General features: G+C 42.4%; 1 protein-coding gene across 1 annotated transcript in view; it reads right to left on the bottom strand.

Moving 5' to 3' along the window:
- Positions 1-27,182, bottom strand: part of egg (SET domain bifurcated histone lysine methyltransferase eggless) — a 245,646-nt gene that overhangs the window by 82,373 nt on the left and 136,091 nt on the right. The window contains exons 13-14 of the mRNA XM_071675984.1: positions 20,710-20,822; positions 5,695-5,834 (exon numbers count right to left, since the gene is read on the bottom strand). Of these exons, the coding sequence (XP_071532085.1) occupies positions 5,695-5,834; positions 20,710-20,822 (253 nt within the window). The remainder of the gene's footprint in view (positions 1-5,694; positions 5,835-20,709; positions 20,823-27,182) is intronic.

Here is a 27,182-nt window from a genome sequence, read left to right as displayed (position 1 = left end):
TAAGAATACTTCCCACGTATTCCCTGCATGTCGTAGAAGGCGACTAAAAGGGGAGGGAGTGGGGGGCTGGAAATCCTCCCCTCTCATTTTTTTTTTTTCTTTTTTTTTTTTTTTCCAAAAGAAGGAACAGAGGGGGCCAGGTGAGGATATTCCAAAAAAGGCCCAGTCCTCTGTTCTTAACGCTACCTCGCTAACGCGGGAAATGGCGAATAGTTTAAAAAAAAAAAAAAAAAAAAAATATATATATATATATATATATATATATATATATATATATATATATATATATATATATATATATATATATATATATATATATTATATATATATATATGCCTAAATGTGTGTGGATGTAACCAAGATGTGAAAAAAGGAGAGATAGGTAGTATGTTTGAGGAAAGGAACCTGGATGTTTTGGCTCTGAGTGAAACGAAGCTCAAGGGTAAAGGGGAAGAGTGGTTTGGGAATGTCTTGGGAGTAAAGTCAGGGGTTAGTGAGAGGACAAGAGCAACGGAAGGAGTAGCAGTACTCCTGAAACAGGAGTTGTGGAAGTATGTGATAGAATGTAAGAAAGTAAATTCTCGATTATTATGGGTAAAACTGAAAGTTGATGGAGAGAGATGGGTGATTATTGGTGCATATGCACCTGGGCATGAGAAGAAAGATCATGAGAGGCAAGTGTTTTGGGAGCAGCTGAATGAGTGTGTTAGTGGTTTTGATGCACGAGACCGGGTTATAGTGTTGGGTGATTTGAATGCAAAGGTGAGTAATGTGGCAGTTGAGGGAATAATTGGTATACATGGGGTGTTCAGTGTTGTAAATGGAAATGGTGAAGAGCTTGTAGATCTATGTGCTGAAAAAGGACTGATAATTGGGAATACCTGGTTTAAAAAGCGAGATATACATAAGTATACTTACGTAAGTAGGAGAGATGGCCAGAGAGCGTTATTGGATTATGTGTTAATTGACAGGCGCGCGAAAGAGAGACTTTTGGATGTTAATGTGCTGAGAGGTGCAACGGGAGGGATGTCTGATCATTATCTTGTGGAGGCTAAGGTGAAGATTTGTATGGGTTTCCAGAAAAGAAGAGTGAATGTTGGGGTGAAGAGGGTGGTGAGAGTAAGTGAGCTTGGGAAGGAGACTTGTGTGAGGAAGTACCAGGAGAGACTGAGTACAGAATGGAAAAAGGTGAGAACAATGGAAGTAAGGGGAGTGGGGGAGGAATGGGATGTATTTAGGGAATCAGTGATGGATTGCGCAAAAGATGCTTGTGGCATGAGAAGAGTGGGAGGTGGGTTGATTAGAAAGGGTAGTGAGTGGTGGGATGAAGAAGTAAGAGTATTAGTGAAAGAGAAGAGAGAGGCATTTGGACGATTTTTGCAGGGAAAAAATGAAATTGAGTGGGAGACGTATAAAAGAAAGAGACAGGAGGTCAAGAGAAAGGTGCAAGAGGTGAAAAAAAGGGCAAATGAGAGTTGGGGTGAGAGAGTATCATTAAATTTTAGGGAGAATAAAAAGATGTTCTAGAAGGAGGTAAATAAAGTGCGTAAGACAAGGGAGCAAATGGGAACTTCAGTGAAGGGCGCAAATGGGGAGGTGATAACAAGTAGTGGTGATGTGAGAAGGAGATGGAGTGAGTATTTTGAAGGTTTGTTGAATGTGTTTGATGATAGAGTGGCAGATATAGGGTGTTTTGGTCGAGGTGGTGTGCAAAGTGCGAGGGTTAGGGAAAATGATTTGGTAAACAGAGAAGAGGTAGTAAAAGCTTTGCGGAAGATGAAAGCCGGCAAGGCAGCAGGTTTGGATGGTATTGCAGTGGAATTTATTAAAAAAGGGGGTGACTGTATTGTTGACTGGTTGGTAAGGTTATTTAATGTATGTATGACTCATGGTGAGGTGCCTGAGGATTGGCGGAATGCGTGCATAGTGCCATTGTACAAAGGCAAAGGGGATAAGAGTGAGTGCTCAAATTACAGAGGTATAAGTTTGTTGAGTATTCCTGGCAAATTGTATGGGAGGGTATTGATTGAGAGGGTGAAGGCATGTACAGAGCATCAGATTGGGGAAGAGCAGTGTGGTTTCAGAAGTGGTAGAGGATGTGTGGATCAGGTGTTTGCTTTGAAGAATGTATGTGAGAAATACTTAGAAAAGCAAATGGATTTGTATGTAGCATTTATGGATCTGGAGAAGGCATATGATAGAGTTGATAGAGATGCTCTGTGGAAGGTATTAAGAATATATGGTGTGGGAGGCAAGTTGTTAGAATCAGTGAAAAGTTTTTATCGAGGATGTAAGGCATGTGTACGTGTAGGAAGAGAGGAAAGTGATTGGTTCTCAGTGAATGTAGGTTTGCGGCAGGGGTGTGTGATGTCTCCATGGTTGTTTAATTTGTTTATGGATGGGGTTGTTAGGCAGGTGAATGCAAGAGTTTTGGAAAGAGGGGCAAGGATGAAGTCTGTTGGGGATGTGAGAGCTTGGGAAGTGAGTCAGTTGTTGTTCGCTGATGATACAGCGCTGGTGGCTGATTCATGTGAGAAACTGCAGAAGCTGGTGACTGAGTTTGGTAAAGTGTGTGAAAGAAGAAAGTTAAGAGTAAATGTGAATAAGAGCAAGGTTATTAGGTACAGTAGGGTTGAGGGTCAAGTCAATTGGGAGGTGAGTTTGAATGGAGAAAAACTGGAGGAAGTGAAGTGTTTTAGATATCTGGGAGTGGATCTGGCAGCGGATGGAAACATGGAAGCGGAAGTGGATCATAGGGTGGGGGAGGGGGCGAAAATTCTGGGAGCCTTGAAGAATGTGTGGAAGTCGAGAACATTATCTCGGAAAGCAAAAATGGGTATGTTTGAAGGAATAGTGGTTCCAACAATGTTGTATGGTTGCGAGGCGTGGACTATGGATAGAGTTGTGCGCAGGAGGATGGATGTGCTGGAAATGAGATGTTTGAGGACAATGTGTGGTGTGAGGTGGTTTGATCGAGTAAGTAACGTAAGGGTAAGAGAGATGTGTGGAAATAAAAAGAGCGTGGTTGAGAGAGCAGAAGAGGGTGTTTTGAAATGGTTTGGTCACATGGAGAGAATGAGTGAGGAAAGATTGACCAAGAGGATATATGTGTCGGAGGTGGAGGGAACGAGGAGAAGAGGGAGACCAAATTGGAGGTGGAAAGATGGAGTGAAAAAGATTTTGTGTGATCGGGGCCTGAACATGCAGGAGGGTGAAAGGAGGGCAAGGAATAGAGTGAATTGGAGCGATGTGCTATACCGGGGTTGACGTGCAGTCAGTGGATTGAATCAAGGCATGTGAAGCGTCTGGGGTAAACCATGGAAAGCTGTGTAGGTATGTATATTTGCGTGTGTGGACGTATGTATATACATGTGTATGGGGGTGGGTTGGGCCATTTCTTTCGTCTGTTTCCTTGCGCTACCTCGCAAACGCAGGAGACAGCGACAAAGCAAAAAAAAAAAAAATATATATATATATATACATTGAGATGTATAGATATATATATATGTGCCGTGTGTGGACGTGTATGTATATACATGTGTATGTGGGTGGGTTGGGCCATTCTTTCGTCTGTTTCCTTGCGCTACCTCGCTAACGCAGGAGGCAGTGACAAAGTATAATAAAATATATAAAATATTTTCTCATACTTAATTGCTGTTTTCCGCATTAGTGAGGTAGCACTAAGAAACAGATGAAGAACGGCCCATCCACTCATATAAAAATATGTATACATAAATACCTATACATGCACATATACATACATATACATATCAACATATACACAGACATATACATATGTAAACATTCATACTTGCCTTCATCCATTCCTGGTACTACCTTGTCCCACAGGAAACAGCATCACTATCCCCTGCTTGAGCCAGGCAGTGTCAGGAAAACAGACAAAAAATGGCCACATTCGTTCACACTCAGTCTCTAGCTGTCATGTGTAATGCACCAAAACCACAGCTCCCAATCCTCATCCAGGCCCTACAGACCTTTCCATGGTTTACCCCAGATGTTCCACATGCCCTGGTTCAGTCCATTGACAGCACATCGACCCTAGTATACCACATCATTCCAATTCACTCTTCACTGCATGCCTCTCACCCTCCTGTATGCTCAAGCCTCGATTGCTCAAAATGTTTTCCACTCCATCCTTCTACCTCCAATTTGGTCTCCTACTTTTCCTTGTTCCCTCCACCTCTGACACATGTATCTTCTTTGTCAATCTTTCCTCACTCACTCTCTCCCTATGTCCAAACCATTTCAACAAACCCTCTTCTGCCCTCTCAACCACACTGTTTTTATTTCCAAACATCTCTCTTATCCTTTAATTACTCACTAGATCAAACCACCTCACACTACACATTGTCCTCAAACATTTCATATCCAACACACCTACCCTCCTCCGTACATCCCTGTCTATAGCCCATGCCTCGCAACCATATAATATTGGAACTATCACTTCACACATACCCAGTTTTGCTCTCCGAGATAACATTCTCTCCTTCCATGCATTCTTCAGTGCTCCCAGAACCTTTGCCCCCTCCCCACCCTGTGACTCACTTGTGCTTGCATGGTTCCATCAGCTACTAGGTCCACTCCCAGATATCTAAAACACTTTACTTCCTCTAATTTTTCTCCATTCAAACTTACATCCCAATCAACTTGTCCCTCAACAATACTAAACCTAATAACCTTGCTCTTATTCACATTTACTCTCAACTTTCTTTCACACACTTTCCCAAACACAGTCACCAACTCATGCAGTTTCTCACTCAATTCAACCACCACAGCTGTATCATTAGCAAACAAATGACCCACTTATCAGGCCCTCTCATCCCCAACAGACTGCATACTCATCCCTCTCTCCAAAACTCTTGCATTTACCTCCCTAACCATCCTGTTCATAAACAAGTTAAACAACCATGGGGGCATCACACACCCCTGCCACAGATCACTTTCCTCTCTTCCTACTCATACACATGCCTTACATCACTGGTCAACACTTTTCAATGCTTCTAGCAACTTACCTCCCACACCATATACTCTTAAAACCTTCCACAAAGCATCTCTATCAACTATATCATATGCCTTCTCCAGATCTATAAATGCTACATACAAATCCATCTGTTTTTCTAAGTATTTCTCACATACATTCTTCAAAGCAAACACCTGATCCATACATCCTCTACCACTTCTGAAACCCCACTGGTCTTCCCCCATCTGATGCTCTGTACATGCCTTCACCCTCTCAATCAATATCCTCCCATATAGTTTCCCAGGAATACTCAACAAACTTATGCCTCTGTAGCTTGAACATTCACCTTTATCCCCTTTGCCTTTGCACAATTGCACTATGCCTGCATTCTGCCAATCCTCAGGCACTTTACCATGATCCATACATACAATGAATATCCTTACCAACCAATCAACAATACATTCACCCCCTTTTTTAATAAATTCCCTGCCAATACCATCCAAACCTGCTACCTTGCCAGATTTCATTTTCCACAAGGCTTTCACTACCTCCTCTCTCCTAACCAAACCTGTAATTCATAACACACCTGAGCCTAATAATCTTATGCATTTAATCTGAAGGGAAATGATAATCAAAATATTTCTTTGACATTGAAAATTAGCAAAAATTCACAGCAAAATAAAGAATTTGCAACTACAAAAACATCTACAAACCTTTGCCAACCAAACTGAATAGGGTACAGGAGGGGTGAAAGCCCCTTATATTTTTCCATACTGTCTTCAGATTCATCAAGGCACTTGTATGAACAAGTGTGCTGAGTGTACTTTATCATCTTCTCTGGGAATGAATGTTTCTGTTGGGAAAAGAAAATAATTTGAGTTAAAAGATGAACATTAGAATAAAATCCTTAAATAGATGATAAAGAGGATAATCAGGAAAACAAAACAAAGAAAAAATAACAAATTCTCTCCATCATGGTATTATTCCAATCACAAACTCTGCTTGTTTATGCATCCTCCAAGGCTTCCTAAATCAACATAAATGCAAGAAACAAAACAAAGGATTTCTGTTTAGGTTATATATCCCATGGCCCCTTTTATGGGCTTGCTCCAGCACTCAGTCAGTCAGCCACATCCTCCAGCCAGCCAGCCAGGGCCACAGCACGAGAAGTGTGGTAATGTCATACTTATCTTGGAAGGGTTAAAGTGGGGCAGCTGAAGAAGTGGTGCTTATTGTCTTCAGTGTTAAAGTTGCACACAGGGAATGTGGGGCTGAGCAGATGTTGTAATGATGAAAAGATGAGTTGTGGTCAGAGCACAGATGAGAAAGTGTTACTCATATTTGTCTAGGAGGGGTAGCTTCACATGAGTGTATGTCTAGTGGGTTATAGTCCAAGACTGGACTGTGGGGGCAGCTGTCTAACTTATGTTAGTGAAGTCATTACAGTGTGAATGCATTTTGTCTGTGTGATATTTTTTTGAGGGTGGGAATATCTGTGAGTACAGGTGGTGATGTGAGACTGGAATGAGCCTTTTATTTCTGCATGGAGGATGGCGGTTGATTATCAAGTGGCTTGGGTTGGAGGGTGTTGGCACTGTGGCATTACATAGAGTAAAGCATGCTGAGATGGGACTGCAATAGAAGTTTTATGGTTTTGTCGCACAAATGTTGATGTCTGTGATTGCTAATCTGTAGCCCATGCCTTGCAACCACATAATACTGTTGGAACTACTATTCCATCAAACATCCAAGATAATGTTCTCTCCTACACATTCTTCATTGCTCCCAGAACCTTCACCCCCTCCTCCACCCTGAGAATCACTTCCACTTCCATGGTTCCATCCGCTAATAAGTCCACTCCCAGATATCCAAAACACTTCACTTACGCCAATATTTCTCCATTCAAACTTACATCCCATTTAACTTGTCCCTCAACCCTACTGAACCTAATAACCTTGCTCTTATTCATATTTACTCTCACCTTTCTCCTTTCACACACTTTTCTAAACTCAGTAACCAACCTCTGCAGTTTTTCACTCGAATCAGTTTTTCACTCGAATCAGCCACCAGCGCTGCATCATAGGCAAAAAAAAACTGACTCACTTCTCAGGCCCTCTCATCCACAACAGACTGCATACTCGCCCCTCTCTCCAAAACTCTTGCACTTACCTCCTAAACCATCCCATCCACAAACAAATTAAACAACCACGGAGACATCACATACCTCTGCTGCAGACTGACCTTCACTGGGAACCAATCACTCTCCTCTCTTCCTACCCATACACATGCCTTACCTCCTTGATAAAAACTTTTCACAGCTTCTAGCAGTTTACCTCCTACACCATATACTCTTAAGACCTTCCGCAAAGCATCTCTATCAACCCTATCATATGCAATCTCTAGATCCATAAATGCTACATACAAATCCATCTGTTTTTCTAAGTACTTCTCACACACATTCTTCAAAGCAAATACCTGATCCACAGATCCTCTACCACTTCTGAAGCCACATTGCTCCTCCTCAATCTGAAGTTCTGTATATGCCTTCACCCCTCTCAATCAATACCCTCCCATACAATTTCCAAGGATTAGTCAACAAACATGCTTCTGTAATTTGAACACTCACTTTTATCCACTTTGCCTTTGTACAATGGTACTATGCATGAATTCCATCAATCCTCAAGCACTTCACCATGATCCATACAAACTTTGAATATCCTTGCCCACCAATCAACTACACAATCACACCCTTTCTTAATAAATTCAACTGCATTACCAGATTTCATCTTCTGCAAAGCTTTCACTATCTCTTCTCTATTAACCAAACAATTCTCCCTGACCCTCTCACTCTGCACACCACCCTGACCAAAACACCCATCTGCCACTCCATCATCAAACACATTCAACAAACCTTCAAAATATTCACTCCATTTCCTCACTTCATCACTACCTGTTATAGCTTGCCCCCTTCACTAATGTTCCCATTTGTTCTCTTGTCTTATGCATGTTATTCACCTCCTTCCAAAACATCTTTTCAGTCTCCCTATAGTTTCATGATCCTCTCTCACCCCAACTCTCATTTGCCCTCTTTTTCAACCCTTGCATCTTCTCCTTGACCTCCTGCCACTTTCTTTTATACCTCTCCCAGTCATTTGCACTCCTTTCTTTTAAGTATCATCCAAATGTCTCTCTTTTCTCTTTCAATAACAACTTTACTTCTTCATCCCACCACTTACTACCCTTTCCAATCTGCACACCTCCCACCTTTCTCATGCAACATGCATCTTTTGCACATGCTATCACTGCTTCCCTAAATACATCCCATTCCTCATCCACTCCTCTCACATCATTTGCTCTCACATTTCACCATTCTACACTCAATCTCTCCTGGTACTTCCTCATACAAGTCTCCTATCCAAGCTCACTTACATTCACCAATCTCTTCTTCCCATCATTTTCCCTTCTTTTTTGATATAACATCAAAATCCAAGCATACTATTAAATATCCTAATTCACCCTCTGTGATGAGGCCAGGCCCTCTTAATCAGGAATTACCTGTGCTAAAGCTTCCAAGAAACATGACACTTAGTGACGATGAGTCTGGTGATGATAAAGTAGACCAAATAGAGCAGTGTTGTCCAAACTGGGGTACAGGTACCCCTGGGGATACACAGCACTGTTCAAAGGGGTACTTGAGAAGCTAATGAAAACTTATCCTTTTTTCAAACTGTATCACATATAGGTCATAAGGGACCTTGGATCAGTCACATTACTGAGCATATGTATGTGTGCATGGGTGACTGTTTAAGAATAAAAAATAATTGAATAGCCACAACACTTATGCAGTTTCCAACTTAAGTGAGTGACAAGAGAACAGAGTAAGAATTAAAATGAATGAGAAAGAAATTGGAGGGAGATGAAAGTAAGGGAGAGGAAGAGGATATGGGACAGCGCATGAACGGGGACAGTACTGAACTTCTAACTCGAGGCACTCTTGCTTAGTTTCATCTTAGGAGTGAAAGTGTGAACATTTCTTTTTCAAATTCACATGTAAGCTTACAGATGCAGTTATTTCTTCAACACCAACAAATATGGATAGATGGTTAAAACACGATAGCTGTAGCAGCTGCAGCAGCAATGCAAGCGAAGGAAATCAAGCAGCTGTGAAGTAAAAGCAGCAATGCAAGCGAAGGAAATCAAGCAGCTGTCAAGTAAAAGAAGACAGATCTACCTAAATGTCAGCAATACATGGAAGATTATGTGCTTTTAGAATCTACTTCTACAAATTCTGATCCTCCAGAAGCTTTGTGCTTTTTTTGTGGGGAGAGGTAAGCCAATAGTAGTATGAAACCAGCTCACCTCTAACATCACCTTAACACAAAATATCAGTCATATTGGCAAACCAGCAGAGTTTTTTAAAACAAAACTTTCTGATTTTAAGTGTTCTCAGACAACAATTAAGAAAGCCAACACATCTTTAGCTGTATCTTTATTAGTTGCTGAAGCTAAAAAGCCATTTCCTATAGATGAAGAACTGATATTGCCAGCTGCAGTTGCGATGGCTGAAAAAATGCTAGATAAAAAGGCAGTTGACATTATTGATCAAGTTGTGAATAAGCTTAAAACAAGCCCATCTTTTTCACTTCAACTTGATTAATTGACCGATGTCAGTGGAAAGGCCGAATGTGTCTCATTTGTGACATACATTGAAAGAGATGATATAAATGAACATGTACTTTTTTGCAAAAATTCAAAAGAACATACAACTGGGGATGTTCTGAAAGGAGGTAAATAAAGTGCATAAGACAAGGGAGCAAATGGGAACTTCAGTGAAGGACGCTAATGGGGAGGTGATAACAAGTAGTGGTGATGTGAGAAGGAGATGGAGTGAGTATTTTGAAGGTTTGTTGAATGTGTTTGATGATAGAGTGGCAGATATAGGGTGTTTTGGTCGAGGTGGTGTGCAAAGTGAGAGGGTTAGGGAAAATAATTTGGTAAACAGAGAAGAGGTAGTAAAAGCTTTGCAGAAGATGAAAGCCGGCAAGGCAGCAGGTTTGGATGGTATTGCAGTGGAAGCTATTAAAAAAGGGGGTGACTGTATTGTTGACTAGTTGGTAAGGTTATTTAATATATGTATGACTCATGGTGAGGTGCCTGAGGATTGGCGGAATGCTTGCATAGTGCCATTGTACAAAGGCAAAGGGGATAAGAGTGAGTGCTCAAATTACAGAGGTATAAGTTTGTTGAGTAAAAAAAAAAAAAAAAAAATATATGGTGTGGGAGGCAAGTTGTTAGAAGCAGTGAAAAGTTTTTATTGAGGATGTAAGGCATGTGTACGTGTAGGAAGAGAGGAAAGTGATTGGTTCTCAGTGAATGTAGGTTTGCGGCAGGGGTGTGTGATGTCTCCATGGTTGTTTAATTTGTTTATGGATGGGGTTGTTAGGGAGGTGAATGCAAGAGTTTTGGAAAGAGGGGCAAGGATGAAGTCTGTTGGGGATGAGAGAGCTTGGGAAGTGAGTCAGTTGTTGTTCGCTGATGATACAGCGCTGGTGGCTGATTCATGTGAGAAACTGCAGAAGCTGGTGACTGAGTTTGGTAAAGTGTGTGAAAGAAGAAAGTTAAGAGTAAATGTGAATAAGAGCAAGGTTATTAGGTACAGTAGGGTTGAGGGTCAAGTCAATTGGGAGGTGAGTTTGAATGGAGAAAAACTGGAGGCAGTGAAGTGTTTTAGATATCTGGGAGTGGATCTGGCAGCGGATGGAACCATGGAAGCAGAAGTGGATCATAGGGTGGGGGAGGGGGCGAAAATTCTGGGAGCTTGAAGAATGTTTGGAAGTCGAGAACATTATCTCTGAAAGCAAAAATGGGTATGTTTGAAGGAATAGTGGTTCCAACAATGTTGTATGGTTGCGAGGCGTGGGCTATGGATAGAGTTGTGTGCAGGAGGGTGGATATGCTGGAAATGAGATGTTTGAGGACAATATATGGTGTGAGGTGGTTTGATCGAGTAAGTAATGTAAGGGTAAGAGAGATGTGTGGAAATAAAAAGAGCGTGGTTGAGAGAACAGAAGAGGGTGTTTTGAAATGGTTTGGGCACATGGAGAGAATGAGTGAGGAAAGATTGACCAAGAGGATATATGTGTCAGAGGTGGAGGGAACGAGGAGAGGTGGGAGACCAAATTGGAGGTGGAAAGATGGAGTGAAAAAGATTTTGTGTGATCGGGGCCTGAACATGCAGGAGGGTGAAAGGCGGGCAAGAAATAGAGTGAATTGGATCGATGTGGTGTACCGGGGTTGATGTGCTGTCTGTGGATTGAATCAGGGCATGTGAAGCGTCTGGGGTAAACCATGGAAAGTTGTGTGGGGCCTGGATGTGGAAAGGGAGCTGTGGTTTCGGGCATTATTGCATGACAGCTAGAGACTGAGTGTGAACGAATGGGGCCTTTGTTGTCTTTTCCTAGCGCTACCTCGCACACATGAGGGGGGAGGGGGATGGTATTCCATGTGTGGCGAGGTGGCGATGGGAATGAATAAAGGCACACAGTGTGAATTGTGTGCATGGGTATATATGTATGTGTCTGTGTGTGTATATATATGTGTACATTGAGATGTATAGGTATGTATATTTGCGTGTGTGGACGTGTAAGTATATACATGTGTATGTGGGTGGGTTGGGCCATTTCTTTCGTCTGTTTCCTTGCGCCACCTCGCAAACGCAGGAGACAGCGACAAAGCAAAATAAAAAATAATAAATATAAATATTTTATTTATTTATCTATTTTGCGTTGTCGCTGTCTCCCGCGTTAGCGAGGTAGCACAAGGAAACAGACGAAAGAATAGCCCAACCCACCCACATACACATGTATATACATACACATCCACACACGCAAATATACATACCTATACATCTCAATGTACACATATATATATACACACACAGACATATACATATATACACATGTACATAATTCATACTGTCTGCCTTTATTTATTCCCATCGCCACCTCGCCAAACATGAAATAACAACCCCCTACCTCCTCGTGTGTGCGAGGTAGCGCTAAGAAAAGACAACAAAGGCCCCATTCGTTCACACTCAGTCTCTATCTGTCATGTAATAATGCAATGAAACCACAGCTCCCTTTCCACATCCAGGCCCCACACAACTTTTCATGGTTTACCCCAGACGCTTCACATGCCCTGGTTCAATCCATTGACAGCACGTCGACCTCAGTATACCACATCGTTCCAATTCACTCTATTCCTTGTACATCTTTCCCCCTCCTGCATGTTCAGACCCCGATCACACAAAATCTTTTTCACTCCATCTTTCCACCTCCAATCTGGTCTCCCACTTCTCCTCGTTCCCTCCACCTCTGACACATATATCCTCTTTGTCAATCTTTCCTCACTCATTCTTTCCATGTGACCAAACCATTGCAAAACACCCTCTTCTGCTCTCTCAACCACACTCTTTTTATTACCACACATCTCTCTTACCCTTACATTACTTACTCGATCAAACCACCTCACACCACATATTGTCCTCAAACATCTCATTCCCAGCACATCCACCCTCCTGCACACAACTCTATCCATAGCCTATGCCTCGCAACTATACAACATTGTTGGAACCACTATTCCTTCAAACATACCCATTTTTGCTTTCCGAGATAATGTTCTTGACTTCCAAACATTCTTTAAGACTCCCAGAATTTTCGCCCCCTCCCCCACCCTATGATTCACTTCCGCTTCCATGGTTCCATCCACTGCCAGATCCACTCCCAGATATCTAAAACACTTTACTTCCTCCAGTTTTTCTCCATTCAATCTTACCTCCCAATTGACTTGACCCTAAACCCTATTGTACCTAATAACCTTGCTCTTATTCACATTTACTCTTAACTTTCTTCTTTCACACTTTGCCAAACTCAGTCACCAGCTTCTGCAGTTTCTTACATGAATCAGCTACCAATGCTGTATCATCAGCGAACAACAACTGACTCACTTCCCAAGCCCTCTCATCCACAACAGACTGCATACTTGCCCCTCTTTCCAAAACTCTTGCATTCACCTCCCTAACAACCTCATCCATAAACAAATTAAACAACCATGGAGACATCACACACCCCTGTCGCAAACCTATATTCACTGAGAAACAATCACTTTCCTCTCTTCCTACACGTACACATGCCTTACATCCTCGTTAAAAACTTTTCAATGCTTCTAACAACTTGCCTCCCACACCATATATTCTTAATACCTTCCACAGAGCATCTCTATCATCAACTCTATCATATGCCTTCTCCAGATCCATAAATGCTACATACAAATCCATTTGCTTTTCTAAGTATTTCTCACATACATTCTTCAAAGCAAACACCTGATCCACACATCCTCTACCACTTCTGAAACCACACTGCTCTTCTCCAGTCTGATGCTCTGTACATGCCTTCACCCTCTCAATCAATACCCTCCCATATAATTTACCAGGAATACTCAACAAACTTATACCTCTGTAATTTGAGCACTCACTCGTATCCCCTTTGCCTTTGTACAATGGCACTATGCAAACATTCCGCCAATCCTCAGGCACCTCACCATGAGTCATACATACATTAAATAACCTTACCAACCAGTCAATAATACAGTCACCCCCTTTTTTAATAGCTTCCACTGCAATGCCATCCAAACCTGCTGCCTTGCCAGCTTTCATCTTCCGCAATGCTTTAACTACCTCTTCTCTGTTTACCAAATCATTTTCCCTAACCCTCTCACTTTGCACACCACCTCGACCAAAACACCCTATATCTGCCACTCTATCATCAAACACATTCAACAAGCCTTCAAAATACTCACTCCATCTCCTTCTCACATCACCACTACTTGTTATCACCTCCCCATTAGCCCCCTTCACTGAAGTTCCCATTTGCTCCCTTGTCCTACGCAATTTATTTACCTCCTTCCAAAACATCTTTTTATTCTCCCTTAAATCTAATGATACTCTCTCACCCCAACTCTCATTTGCCCTCTTTTTCACCTCTTGCACCTTTCTCTTGACCTCCTACCTCTTTCTTTTATACATCTCCCACTCATTTGCATTGTTTCCCTGCAAAAATCGTCCAAGTGCCTCTCTCTTCTCTTTCACTAATAATATTATTTCTTCATCCCACCACTCACTACTTTTCTGATGAACCCACCTCCCTCGCTTCTCATGCCACAAGCATCTTTTGCGCGAGCCATCACTGCTTCCCTAAATACATCCCATTCCTCCTCCACTCCCCTTACCTCCTTTGTTCTCACCTTTTTCCATTCTGTACTCAGTCTCTCCTGGTACTTCCTCACACAAGTCTCCTTCCCAAGCTCACTTACTCTCACCACTCACTTCACCCAAACATTCTCTCTCTCCTTTTCTGAAAACCCCCACAAATCTTCACCTTCGCCTCTACAAGATAATGGTCAGACATCCCTCCAGTTGCACCTCTCAGCACATTAACATCCAAAAGTCTCTCTTTCGCACGCCTATCAATTAACACGTAATCCAATAACGCTCTCTGGGCATCTCTCCTACTTACATACGTATACTTATGTATATCTCGCTTTTTAAACCAGGTATTTCCAATCACCAGTCCTTTTTCAGCACATAAATCTACAAGCTCTTCACCATTTCCATTTACAACACTGAACACCTCATGTATACCAATTATTCCCTCAACTGCCACATTACTCAACTTTGCATTCAAATCACCCATCACTATAACCCGGTCTCGTGCATCAAAACCACTAACACACTCATTCAGCTGCTCCCAAAACACTTGCCTCTCATGATCTTTCTTCTCATGCCCAGGTGCATATGCACCAGAGAGAATGTTGGGGTGAAAAGAGTGGTGAGAGTAAGTGAGCTTGGGAAGGAGACTTGTGTGAGGAAGTACCAGGAGAGACTGAGTACAGAATGGAAAAAGGTGAGAACAAAGGAGGTAAGGGGAGTGGAGGAGGAATGGGATTTATTTAGGGAAGCAGTGATGGCTTGCCCAAAAGATGCTTGTGGCATGAGAAGCGTGGCAGGTGGGCAGATTAGAAAGGGTAGTGAGTGGTGGGATGAGGAAGTAAGATTATTAGTGAAAGAGAAGAGCGAGGCATTTGGACGATTTTTGCAGGAAAATAATACAAATGACAGGGAGATGTATAAAAGAAAGAGGCAGGAGGTCAAGAGAAAGGTGCAAGAGGTGAAAAAGAGGGCAAATGAGAGTTGGGGTGAGAGAGAGTATCATCAAAATGTTTTGGAAGGAGGTAAATAAAGTGTGTAAGGCAAGAGAACAAATGGGAACATCAGTGAAGGGGGCTAATGGGGAGGTAATAACAAGTAATGGTGATGTGAGAAGGAGATGGAGTGAGTATTTTGAAGGTTTGTTGAACGTGTTAGATGTGAGAGTGGCACATATAGGGTGTTTTGGTCGAGGTGGTGTGCGAAGTGAGAGGGTTATGGAGAATGATTTGGTAAACAAAGAAGAAGTAGTGAAAGCTTTGCGGAAGATGAAAGCTGGCAAAGCAGTGGGTTTGGATGGTATTGTAGTGGAATTTATCAAAAAAGGAGGTGACTGTGTTCTTGACTGGTTGGTAAGGATATTTAATATATGTATGGCTTATGGTGCTTGAGGATTGGCAGAATGCATGCATAGTGCCAATTGTACAAAGGCAAAGGGGATAAAGATGAGGGCTCAAATTACAGAGGTACAAGTTTGTTGAGTATTCCTGGGAAATCATATGGGAGGGTACTGATTGAGAGGGTGAAGGCATGTACAGAGAATCAGACTGGGGAAAAGCAATGAGGTTTCAGAAGTGGTAGAGGATGTGTGGATCAGGTGTTTGCTTTGAAGAATGTATGTGAGAAATACTTAGAAAAGCAAATGGATTTGTATGTAGCATTTATGGATCTGGAGAAGGCATATGATAGAGTTGATAGAGATGCTCTGTGGAAGGTATTAAGAATATACGGTGTGGAAGGCAAGTTGTTAGAAGCAGTGAAAAGTTTTTATCAAAGATGTAAGGCATGTGAACATGTAGGAAGAGAGGAATGTGATTGGTTCTCAGTGAATGTTGGTTTGCGGTAAGGGTGCATGATTTCTCCATGGCTGTTTAATTTGTTTATGGATGGCGTGGTTGGGGAGGTGAATGCAAGAGTTTTGGAGAGAGGGGCAAGTTTGCAGTCTGTTGTGGATGAGAGGGCTTGGGAAGTGAGTCAGTTGTTGTTCGCTGATGATACAGCGTTGGTGGCTGATTCGGGTGAGAAACTGCAGAAACTGGTGACTGAGTTTGGGAAAGTGTGTGAAAGAAGAAAGTTGACAGTAAATGTGAATAAGAGCAAGGTTATTCGGTACAGTAGGGTTGAGGGACAAGTCAATTGGGAGGTAAGTTTGAATGGAGAAAAACTGGAGGAAGTGAAGTGTTTTAGATATCTGGGAGTGGATTTAGCAGCGGATGGAACCATGGAAGCAGAAGTGAGTCACAGGGTGGGGGAGGGGGCTAAAGTTCTGAGAGCGATGAAAAATGTGTCGAAGGCGAGAACATTATCTCAGAAAGCAAAAATAGGTATGCATGAAGGAATAGTGGTTCCAACAATGTTATATGGGTGCTAGGCGTGGGATATATATAGACTTGTGCAGAGGAGGGTGGATGTGTTGGAAATGAGATGTTTGAGGACAACATGTGGTGTGAGGTGGTTTGATCACGTAAGTAATGAAAGGGTAAGAGAGATGTGTGGTAATAAAAAGAGTGTGGTTGAGAGAGCGAAGAGAGTGTTTTGAAATGGCTTGGTCACATGAAGAGAATGAGTGAGAAAAGATCAACAAAAAGGATATATGTGTCAGAGGTGGAGGGAACGAGGAGAAGTGGGTTATCAAATTGGAGGTGGAAGGATGGATTGAAAAAGATTTTGAGCGATTGGGGCCTGAACATGCAAGAGGGTGAAAGGCGTGCAAGGAATAGAGTGAATTGGAACAATGTGGTATACCAGGGTTGACATGCTGTCAATGGATTGAACCAGTGCATGTAAAGTGTCTGGGGTAAACCATGGAAAGTTTTGTGGGGCCTGGATGTGGTTTCAGTGCATTATACATGACAGCTAGAGACTGAGTGTGAATGAAAGTGGCCTTTGTTGTCTTTTCCTAACGCTACTTCCCGTGCATTTGGGGGGAGGGGGTTGTCATTTCATGTGCAGTGGGGTTCTGACGGGAATGAATAAAGGCAGCAAGTATGAATTACGTACATGTTTATATATGTATATGTGTGTATGTATATGTATGTATGCGTTGAAATGTGTAGGTATGTATATGTGCGTGTAAGGATGTGTATGTATATACATGTGTATGTGGGTGGGTTGGGACATTCTTTCATCTGTTTCCGTGCACTACCTCGCTAACGCAGGAGAGAGCGACAAAGTATAATAACATAAATAAAATAAATATTTTCTTTGTTATACTTTGTCGGTCTCTTGCGTTAGCGAGGTAGCACAAGGAAACAGAAGAAAGAATGGCCCAACCCACCCACATACACAGGTATATACATAGACACCCAAACACACACATATACATACCTATACATTTCAACGTATACAGACCCATACATACACAGACATATACAAAAATACACAAGTACATATTTATACATGCTGCCTTCATCCATTCCCCCGCTACCCTGCCACACATGAAATAGCACCACCCTCTACCTGTGTGTGCATGAGGCAGCGCTAGGAAAAGATATCAAGGCCCACACTCATTCACACTCTAGCTGATGTGTAATGCACAGAAACCTCAGCTGCCTTTCTACATCCAGGCCCCACAAAACTTTCCATGGTTTACCCCAGATGTTTCACATGCCCTGGTTCAATCTATTGACAGCACATCCACCCCAGTACACCACATCATTGCAACTCACTCTATTCCTTGCACGCCTTTCACCCTCCTGTATGTTCAGGACCCGATTGCTCAAAATCTTTTTCCCTCCATCCTTCCACCTCTAATTTCATCTCCCACTTCTCCTCGTTCCCTTCACCTCTGACACATATATCCTCTTTGTCAATCGTTCCTCACTCATTCTCTCCATGTGACCAAACCATTTCAATATATATCAACAGATATATATTGAAATGGAGGTAAGGGGAGTGGGGGAGGAATGGGATGTATTTAGGGAAGCAGTGATGGCTTGTGCAAAAGATGCTTGTGGCATGAGAAGCGTGGGAGGTGGGTTGATTAGAAAAGGTAGTGAGTGGTGGGATGAAGAAGTAAGATTATTAGTGAAAGAGAAGAGAGAGGCATTTGAATGATTTTTGCAGGGAAAAAATGCAAATGAGTGGGAGAGGTATAAAAGAAAGAGGCAGGAGGTCACGAGAAAGGTGCAAGAGGTGAAAAAGAGGGCAAATGAGAGTTGGGGTGAGAGAGTATCATTAAATTTCAGGGAGAATAAAAAGATGTTTTGGAAGGAGGTAAATAAAGTGCGTAAGACAAGGGAGCAAATGGGAACTTCAGTGAAGGGTGCAAATGGGGAGGTGATAACAAGTAGTGGTGATGTGAGAAGGAGATGGAGTGAGTATTTTGAAGGTTTGTTGAATATGTTTGATGATAGAGTGGCAGATGTGGGGTGTCTTGGTCAAGGTGGTGTGCAAAGTGAGAGGGTTAGGGAAAATGATTTGGTAAATAGAGAAGAGGTAGTAAGAGCTTTACGGAAGATGAAAGCCAGCAAAGCAGCAGGTTTGGATGGTATTGCAGTAGAATTTATTAAAAAAGGGGGTGACTGTATTGTTGACTTGTTGGTAAGGTTATTTAATGTATGTATGATTCACGGTGAGGTGCCTGAGGATTGGCAGAATGCTTGCATAGTGCCATTGTACAAAGGCAAAGGGGATAAGAGTGAGTGCTCAAATTACAGAGGTATAAATCTGTTGAGTATTCCTGGTAAATTATATGGGAGGGTATTGATTGACAGGGTGAAGGCATGTACAGAGCATCAGATTGGGGAAGAGCAGTGTGGTTTCAGAAGTGGTAGAGGATGTGTGGATCAGGTGTTTGCTTTGAAGAATGTATGCAAGAAATACTTAGAAAAAACAAATGGATTTGTATGTAGCATTTATGGATCTGGAGAAGGCATATGATAGAGTTGATAGAGATGCTCTGTGGAAAGTTTTAAGAATATATGGTGTGGGAGGCAAATTGTTAGAAGCAGTGAAAAGTTTTTATCGAGGATGTAAGGCATGTGTACGTGTAGGAAGAGAGGAAAGTGATTGGTTCTCAGCGAATGTAGGTTTGCGGCAGGGGTGTGTGATGTCTCCATGGTTGTTTAATTTGTTTATGGATGGGGTTGTTAGGGAGGTGAATGCAAGAGTTTTGGAAAGAGGGGCAAGTATGAAGTCTGTTGTGGATGAGAGAGCTTGGGAAGTGAGTCAGTTGTTGTTCGCTGATGATACAGCGCTGGTGGCTGATTCATGTAAGAAACTGCAGAAGCTGGTGACTGAGTTTGGTAAAGTGTGTGAAAGAAGAAAGTTAAGGGTAAATGTGAATAAGAGCAAGGTTATTAGGTACAGTAGGGTTGAGGGTGAAGTCAATTGGGAGGTAAGTTTGAATGGAGAAAAGCTGGAGGAAGTGAAGTGTTTTAGATATCTGGGAGTGGATCTGGCAGCGGATGGAACCATGGAAGCGGAAGTGAATCATAGGGTGGGGGAGGGGGCGAAAATTCTGGGAGCCTTGAAGAACGTTTGGAAGTCGAGAACATTATCTCGGAAAGCAAAAATGGGTATGTTTGAAGGAATAGTGGTTCCAACAATGTTGTATGGTTGCGAGGTGTGGGCTATGGATAGAGTTGTGCGCAGGAGGGTGGATGTGCTGGAAATGAGATGTTTGAGGACAATATGTGGTGTGAGGTGGTTTGATCGAGTAAGTAATGTAAGGGTGAGAGAGATGTGTGGAAATAAAAAGAGTGTGGTTGAGAGAGCAGAAGAGGGTGTTTTGAAATGGTTTGGTCACATGGAGAGAATGAGTGGGGAAAGATTGACAAAGAGGATATATGTGTCAGAGGTGGAGAGAACGAAGAGAAGTGAGAGACCAAATTGGAGGTGGAAAGATGGAGTGAAAAAGATTTTGAGTGATCGGGGCCTGAACATGCAGGAGGGTGAAAGGCATGCAAGGAAAAGAGTGAATTGGAATGATGTGGTATACCGGGGTCGACGTGCTGTCAATGGATTGAACCAGGGCATGTGAAGCATCTGGGGTAAACCATGGAAAGTGTGTGGGGCCTGGATGTGGAAAGGGAGCTGTGGTTTCGGTGCATTATTACATGACAGCTAGAGACTGAGTGTGAACGAATGGGGCCTTTGGTGTTTTTCCTAGCGCTATCTCGCACACATGAGGGGGGGAGGGGGTTGTTATTCCATGTGTGGCGAGGTGGCGATGGGAACAAATAAAGGCAGACAGTATGAATTATGTACATGTGTATATATGTATATGTCTGTGTGTGTATATATATGTGTACATTGAGATGTATAGGTATGTATATTGTGCGTGTGTGGACATGTATGAATATACATGTGTATGTGGGCGGGTTGGGCCATTCTTTCGTCTGTTTCCTTGTGCTACCTCGCTAACGCGGGAGACAGCGACAAAGCAAAAATAAAATAGATAAAATAAATCAACAGATTCTAACTTTTATCATTGATATGAATTACTAGTACATCCAAAACTTACATTTGTGAAGCCCTTAGATTCTTGTTCCACCCTAAGTTGTACTTCTCTTGGCGGTGTGCCAGGTCTAGATGAGGTACTCTTCCGTGCAACAGCCCGACGTTCAGAAGGTGCTTCTACCAAAAAAGAAAAAAATAATTCTCTTCACAGAAATATGGATACACATGCAAATATGAATAAAAGTATGAAAAAACAGAATATACAAGTGGGGGAGGGAGCAAAGGTTCTGGGAGCATTGAAGAATGTGTGGAATGCAAGAGCGTTATCTTGGAGAGCAAAAATGGGTATGTTTGAAGGAATAGTGGTTCCAATAATGTTATATGGTTGTGAGGCATGGGCTATAGATAGGGTTGTGTGGAGGAGGGTGGGTGTGATGGAAATGGAATGTTTAAGGTGGTTTGATCGAGTAAGTAATGAAAGGGTAAGAGGGATGTGTGGTAATAAAAATAGTGCTGTTGAGAGAGCAGAAGAGGGTGTGTTGAAATGGTGTGGACATATGGAGAGAATGAGTGAGGAAAGATTGACAAAGAGGATATATGCGTCAGAGGTGGAAGGAGCGAAGAGAAGCAGGAGACATAATTGGAGGTGGAAGGATGGAGTGAAAAAGATTTTGAAGGATCGGTGTCTGAACATACAGGAGGGTGAAAGGAGTGCAAGGAATAGAGTGAATTAGAACGATGTGATATACCGGGTCAAAGTGTTGTCAATTGATTGAACCAGGGCATGTGAAGCATCTGGGATAAACCATGGAAAGGTGTACGGAGGTGGATGTGGAAAGGAAGCTTTGGTTTGGGTGCATTAGATATGACAGCTAGACTCTGAGTGTGAACAAATGTGGCCTTTTTGTCTTTTCCTGGCATTACCTCGCTGGAGGGGGGATGCTGATTCCTGTGTGGTGGGGTGGCAACAAGAATGGATGAAGGCAGCAAGTACAAATATGTACATGTGTATAAATGTATATGTCTGTGTATGTATATGTATGTATATATACGTTGAAAGGTATATGTATGTATATGTGCGTTTATGTGTATATATGTGTATATGGGGGGTGGGGGGCCATTCTTCGTCTATTTCCTTGCGTTACCTCACTAACACAGGAAACAACAATCAAGTATAATAAAAAATTCTAAAAAGAAAAACAGGAGAAGTTAAGCAGGGACTGATCCTCCTCCTCGAAGGCCCAGACTGGGGTTTTTCAATGTATGTGGATGTAACCAATAAGAGAAGAAAAGAGAGACAATATGTTTGAGGAAAGAAACCTGGATGTCCTGGCTCTGAGTGAAATGAAGCTCAAGGGAAAAGGGGAAGAGTGGTTTAGGAAAGTCCTGGGAGTAAACTCAGGGGTTGGTAAGATTACAAGAGCTAAGGAAGGAGTAGCACTACTCCTGAAGCAGGAGTTGTACGAGTATGTGATAGGGTGTTAAAAAGTGAACTCTAGATTAATGTGGGTAAAACTGAAAGTGGACAGAGAGAGATGGGTGATTATTGGTCCCCATGCACACGGTCATGAGAAGAAAGAGCATGAGGCAAATGTTTAGGAAGCAGATGAGAGAGCGTGTCAATAGCTTTACTAAATGATACTGGGTTATAGTGATGGGTAATTAAAATGTGAAGGTGAGAAGTGTGGCAGTTGAGGGTATAATTGGTATACATGGGGTGTTCAGCACTGTAAATGGAAATGGTGAAGAGCTTATGGAATTGTGTGCTAAAAAAGACTGGTAATTGGGAATACCTGGTTTAAAAAGAGAAATATATATAAGAAGAAAGTTAAGAGTAAATGTGAATAAGAGCAAGGTTATTAGGTACAGTAGGGTTGAGGGTCAAGTCAATTGGGAGGTAAGTTTGAATGGAGAAAAACTGGAGGAAGTAAAGTGTTTTAGATATCTGGGAGTGGATCTGGCAGTGGATGGAACCATGGAAGTGGAAGTGAATCATAGGGTGGGGGAGGGGGCGAAAATCCTGGGAGCCTTGAAGAATGTTTGGAAGTCGAGAACATTATCTCGGAAAGCAAAAATGGGTATGTTTGAAGGAATAGTGGTTCCAACAATGTTGTATGGTTGCGAGGCGTGGGCTATAGATAGAGTTGTGCGCAGGAGGGTGGATGTGCTGGAAATGAGATGTTTGAGGACAATGTGTGGTGTGAGGTGGTTTGATCGAGTAATTAGTGTAAGGGTAAGAGAGATGTGTGGAAATAAAAAGAGTGTGGTTGAGAGAGCAGAAGAGGGTGTTTTGAAATGGTTTAGGCACATGGAGAGAATGAGTGAGGAAAGATTGACCAAGAGGATATATGTGTCGGAGGTGGAGGGAACGAGGAGAAGTGGGAGACCAAATTGGAGGTGGAAAGATGGAGTGAAAAAGATTTTGAGTGATCGGAGCCTGAACATGCAGAAGGGTGAAAGGCAGGCAAGGAATAGAGTGAATTGGATCAATGTGGTATACCGGGGTTGACGTGCTGTCAGTGGATTGAATCAGGGCATGTGAAGCGTCTGGGGTAAACCATGGAAAGTTGTGTGGGGCCTGGATGTGGAAAGGGAGCTGTGGTTTCGGGCATTATTGCATGACAGCTAGAGACTGAGTGTGAACGAATGGGGCCTTTGTTGTCTTTTCCTAGCGCTACCTCGCACACATGAGGGGGGAGGGGGATGGTATTCCATGTGTGGCGAGGTGGCGATGGGAATGAATAAAGGCAGACAGTGTGAATTGTGTGCATGAGTATATATGTATGTGTCTGTGTGTGTATATATATGTGTACATTGAGATGTATAGGTATGTATATTTGCGTGTGTGGACGTGTATGTATATTCATGTGTATGGGGGTGGGTTGGGCCATTTCTTTCGTCTGTTTCCTTGCACTACCTCGCAAACGCGGGAGACAGCGACAAAGCAAAATAAATATAAGATAAACATGTATGTGAGTAGAGATATAGTAAAAGGACATTATTGGATTATGTTTTAATTGATAGGCATGTAAAAGACAGACTTTAGGATGTAAATACATGGAGATGGGCAGCTGGAGGGATGTCTGATTGCTATCTTGTGGAGGCGAAGGTGAAGATTTGTAGAGGTTTTCAAAAAAGAAAAGGGAATGTTGGGGAGCAGTGAGTGGTGAGAGTAAGTGAGCTTGGAAAGGACACTTGTGTGAGGAAGTACCAGGAGAGACTGAGTGTAAAATGGCAAAAGGTGAAAGCAAATGATGTGAGGGGAGTGGGTGAGGAATGAGATGTATTTAGGGAAGAAATGATGACATGAGAAAGGTGGGAGGTGGGCAGATTAGAAAGGGTAATGAGTGGTGGAATGAAGAAGTAAAGCTGTTAGTGAAAAAGAAAAGAGAGGTGTTTGCATGATACATGCTAGGAAGTAGTGCAAATGACTGGGAGATGTATAAAAGAAAGCAGCAGGAGGTCAAGAGAAAGGTGCAAAGATTGAAAAAGAAGGCAAATGAAAGTTGGGGTGAGAAAGTATCATTAAATTTTTAGGAGAATAAAAGATGTTTTGGAAGGAGGTAAATATTGTATATAAGACAAGAGAACAAGTGGGAACATCAGTGAAGGCGGCAAGTGGGGAAGTAATAACAGGTAATGATGAAGTGAGAAGGAGATTGAGTGAGTATCTTGAAGGTTTGTTGAATGTGTTTGATGGTAGAGTGGCAGATATAGGGTGTTTTGGTCGGGGCAGTGTACGAAGTGAGAGGGTCAAGGAGAAGAGTTTGGTTGAGAGAGAAAGGAAGTGAAAGCTTTGTGGAAAATTAAATCTGGCAAGGTGGTGCATTTGGATGGTATTTCAGTGGAATTTATCAAAAAGGGGGTGAGTGTGTTGTTGATTGGTTGGTAAGAATATTCACTGTATGTATCAACCATGGTGAAGTGCCTGAGGATTGGCAGAATGCATGCATAGTACCATGTACAAAGGCAAAGGGGATAAAGGTAAGTGTCCAAACTACAGAGGCATAAGTCTATTTAGCATTCCTAGGAAATTACATGGGAGGGTATTGATTGAGAGGGTGAAGGAATGTACAGAGCATCAAACTAGGAAGGAGCAGTGTGGTTTCAGAGGTGGTGAAGGATGTGTGGATCAGGTGTTTGCTTTGAAGAATGTATGTGAGAAATACTTAGAAAAACAGATGGATTTGTATGTAGCATTTATGGATGTGAAGAAGGTATATGATAGGGCTGATAGAGATGCTTTGTGGAAGGTCTTAAGGGTAAATGGTGTGGGAGGTAAGTTGCTAGAATGGGTGAAAAGTTATTACCAAGGATGTAAGGCATGTGTACGAGTAGGAAGAGAGGAGAATGATTGGTTTCCAATAAATGTTGGTCAGTGGCATGGTGTGTTATGTCCCCATGGTTGTTTAATTTGTTTATGGATGGGGTGGTTAGGGAGGTAAATGCATGAGTTTTGGATAGATACACACACAGAGACATACATATATACACATGCACAAATTCATGCTTGCCTTCATCCATTCCTGTCACTACCCCAACCCACAGGGAACAGCATCACTGCCCCCCGCTTCAGTGACGTAGCACCAGGAAAACAGACAAAAAGGCCACATTCGTTCACATTTGGTCTCCTGCTATCATGTGCAATGCACCAAAACCACAGCTCCCTATCCACATCCAGGCCTCACAGACCTTTCTATGGTTTACCCCAGACTTTTCACATGCCCAAGTTCAGTCGATTGACAGCACATTGACCCCGGTATACCACATCGTTCCAATTCACTCTATTCCTTGCACGCCTCTCACCATGCTGTATGTTCAGGCACCAATCGCTGAAAATCTTTTTCATTCCATCATTCCATCTCCAATTGGGTCTCCGGCTTCTTGTTCCTTCACCTTTGACACATATCTCCTCTTTGTCAATCTTTCCTCACTCATTCTCTCCATATGTCCAAACCATTTCAACACACCCTCTTCCGCTCTCTCAACCACACTCATTTTATTTTCACACATCTCCCTTACCCTTTCATTACTTACTTGATCAAACCACCTCACACCACATATTGTCCTCTAACGCTTCATTTCCAACACATCAACCCATCTTCGCACAACCCTATCCATAGCCCATGCCTCTCAACCAAATAACATTGTTGGAACTACTATTCCTTCAAACATACCCGTTTTTGATATCTGAGATAACCTTCTCTCCTTCCACACATTCTTCACTGCTCCCAGAACCTTTGCCCCCTACCCCTTTCTGTGACTCATTTCCGTTTCCATGGTTCCATCCACTGCTAACTCCACTCCCAGATATCTAAAACACTTCACTTCCACCAATTTTTATCCATTCACACTTACCTCCCAATTAACTTGTCTCTCAATCCTACTGAACCCAATAACCTTGCTTTATTCACATTCACTCTCAACTTTCTCCTTTCACACACTTCTGCAAACTCAGTCACCAACTTCTGCAGTTTCTCATATGAATAAGCCACTAGAGCTGTATCACTGGCGAACAACAACTGACTCACTTCCTAGACCCTTTCATCCCCAACAGACTGCATACTTGCCCTTCTCTCCAAAACTCTTGCATTTACCTCCCTAACCATCCCATCCATTAACAACCATGGGGACATCACACACCCCTGCTGCAAACCAACATTCACTGGGAACCAATCACTCTACTCTCTTCCTACATGTACACATGCCTTACATCCTTGGCAAAAACTTTTCACAGCTTCTGGCAACTTACCTCCCACACCATATACTCTTAAAACCTTCCACAAAGCTTCCCTATTTTTTTCAAAGCTAACACCTGATCCGCACATCCTCTATCACTTCTGAAACCACACTGCTCTTCCCCTATCTGATGCTCTGTACATGCCTTCACCCTCTCAATCAATACCCTCCCATATAACTTTCTAGGAATGTACATGCCTCCACCCTCTCAATCAATACCCTCCCATATAACAATCCAGGAATACTCAACAAACTTATGCCTCTGTAGTTTGAACACTCACTTTTATCTCCCTTGCCTTTGTACAATGGCACTATGCATGCATTCCGCCAATCCTCAGGCACTTCACCAAGGCCCATACATACGGTGAATATACTTACCAACCAATCAACAACATAGTCACCCCCTTTTTTTAATATATTTACAGTAATACCATCCAAACTTACCGCCTTGCCAGATTTCATCTTCTGCAAAACTTTCACTACCTCTTGTCTCTTTAGCAAATCATTCTCCCTGACCCTCTCACTTCGCACACCACACTGACAAAAACACCCTATATCTGTCAATCTATCATCAAACACATTCAACAAACCTTCAAAATAACCACTCCATCTGCTACTCACTTCATCACTGTTATGACCTCCCCACTTGCCCCCTTCACCAATGTTCCCATTTGTTCTCTTGTCTTACACATGTTATTTACCTCCTTCTAAAACCTTTTTTTATCCTCCCTAAAATCTAATGATACTCTCTCACCATAACTCTCACTTGCCCTCTTTTTCAACCCTTGCACCTTTCTC

This window comes from Panulirus ornatus, chromosome 2, assembly GCF_036320965.1.
Source record: "Panulirus ornatus isolate Po-2019 chromosome 2, ASM3632096v1, whole genome shotgun sequence".
NCBI lineage: Eukaryota > Metazoa > Arthropoda > Malacostraca > Decapoda > Palinuridae > Panulirus > Panulirus ornatus.
Note: the sequence above shows the minus strand (reverse complement) of the source record. Positions and strands in the feature narration are given on the sequence as shown.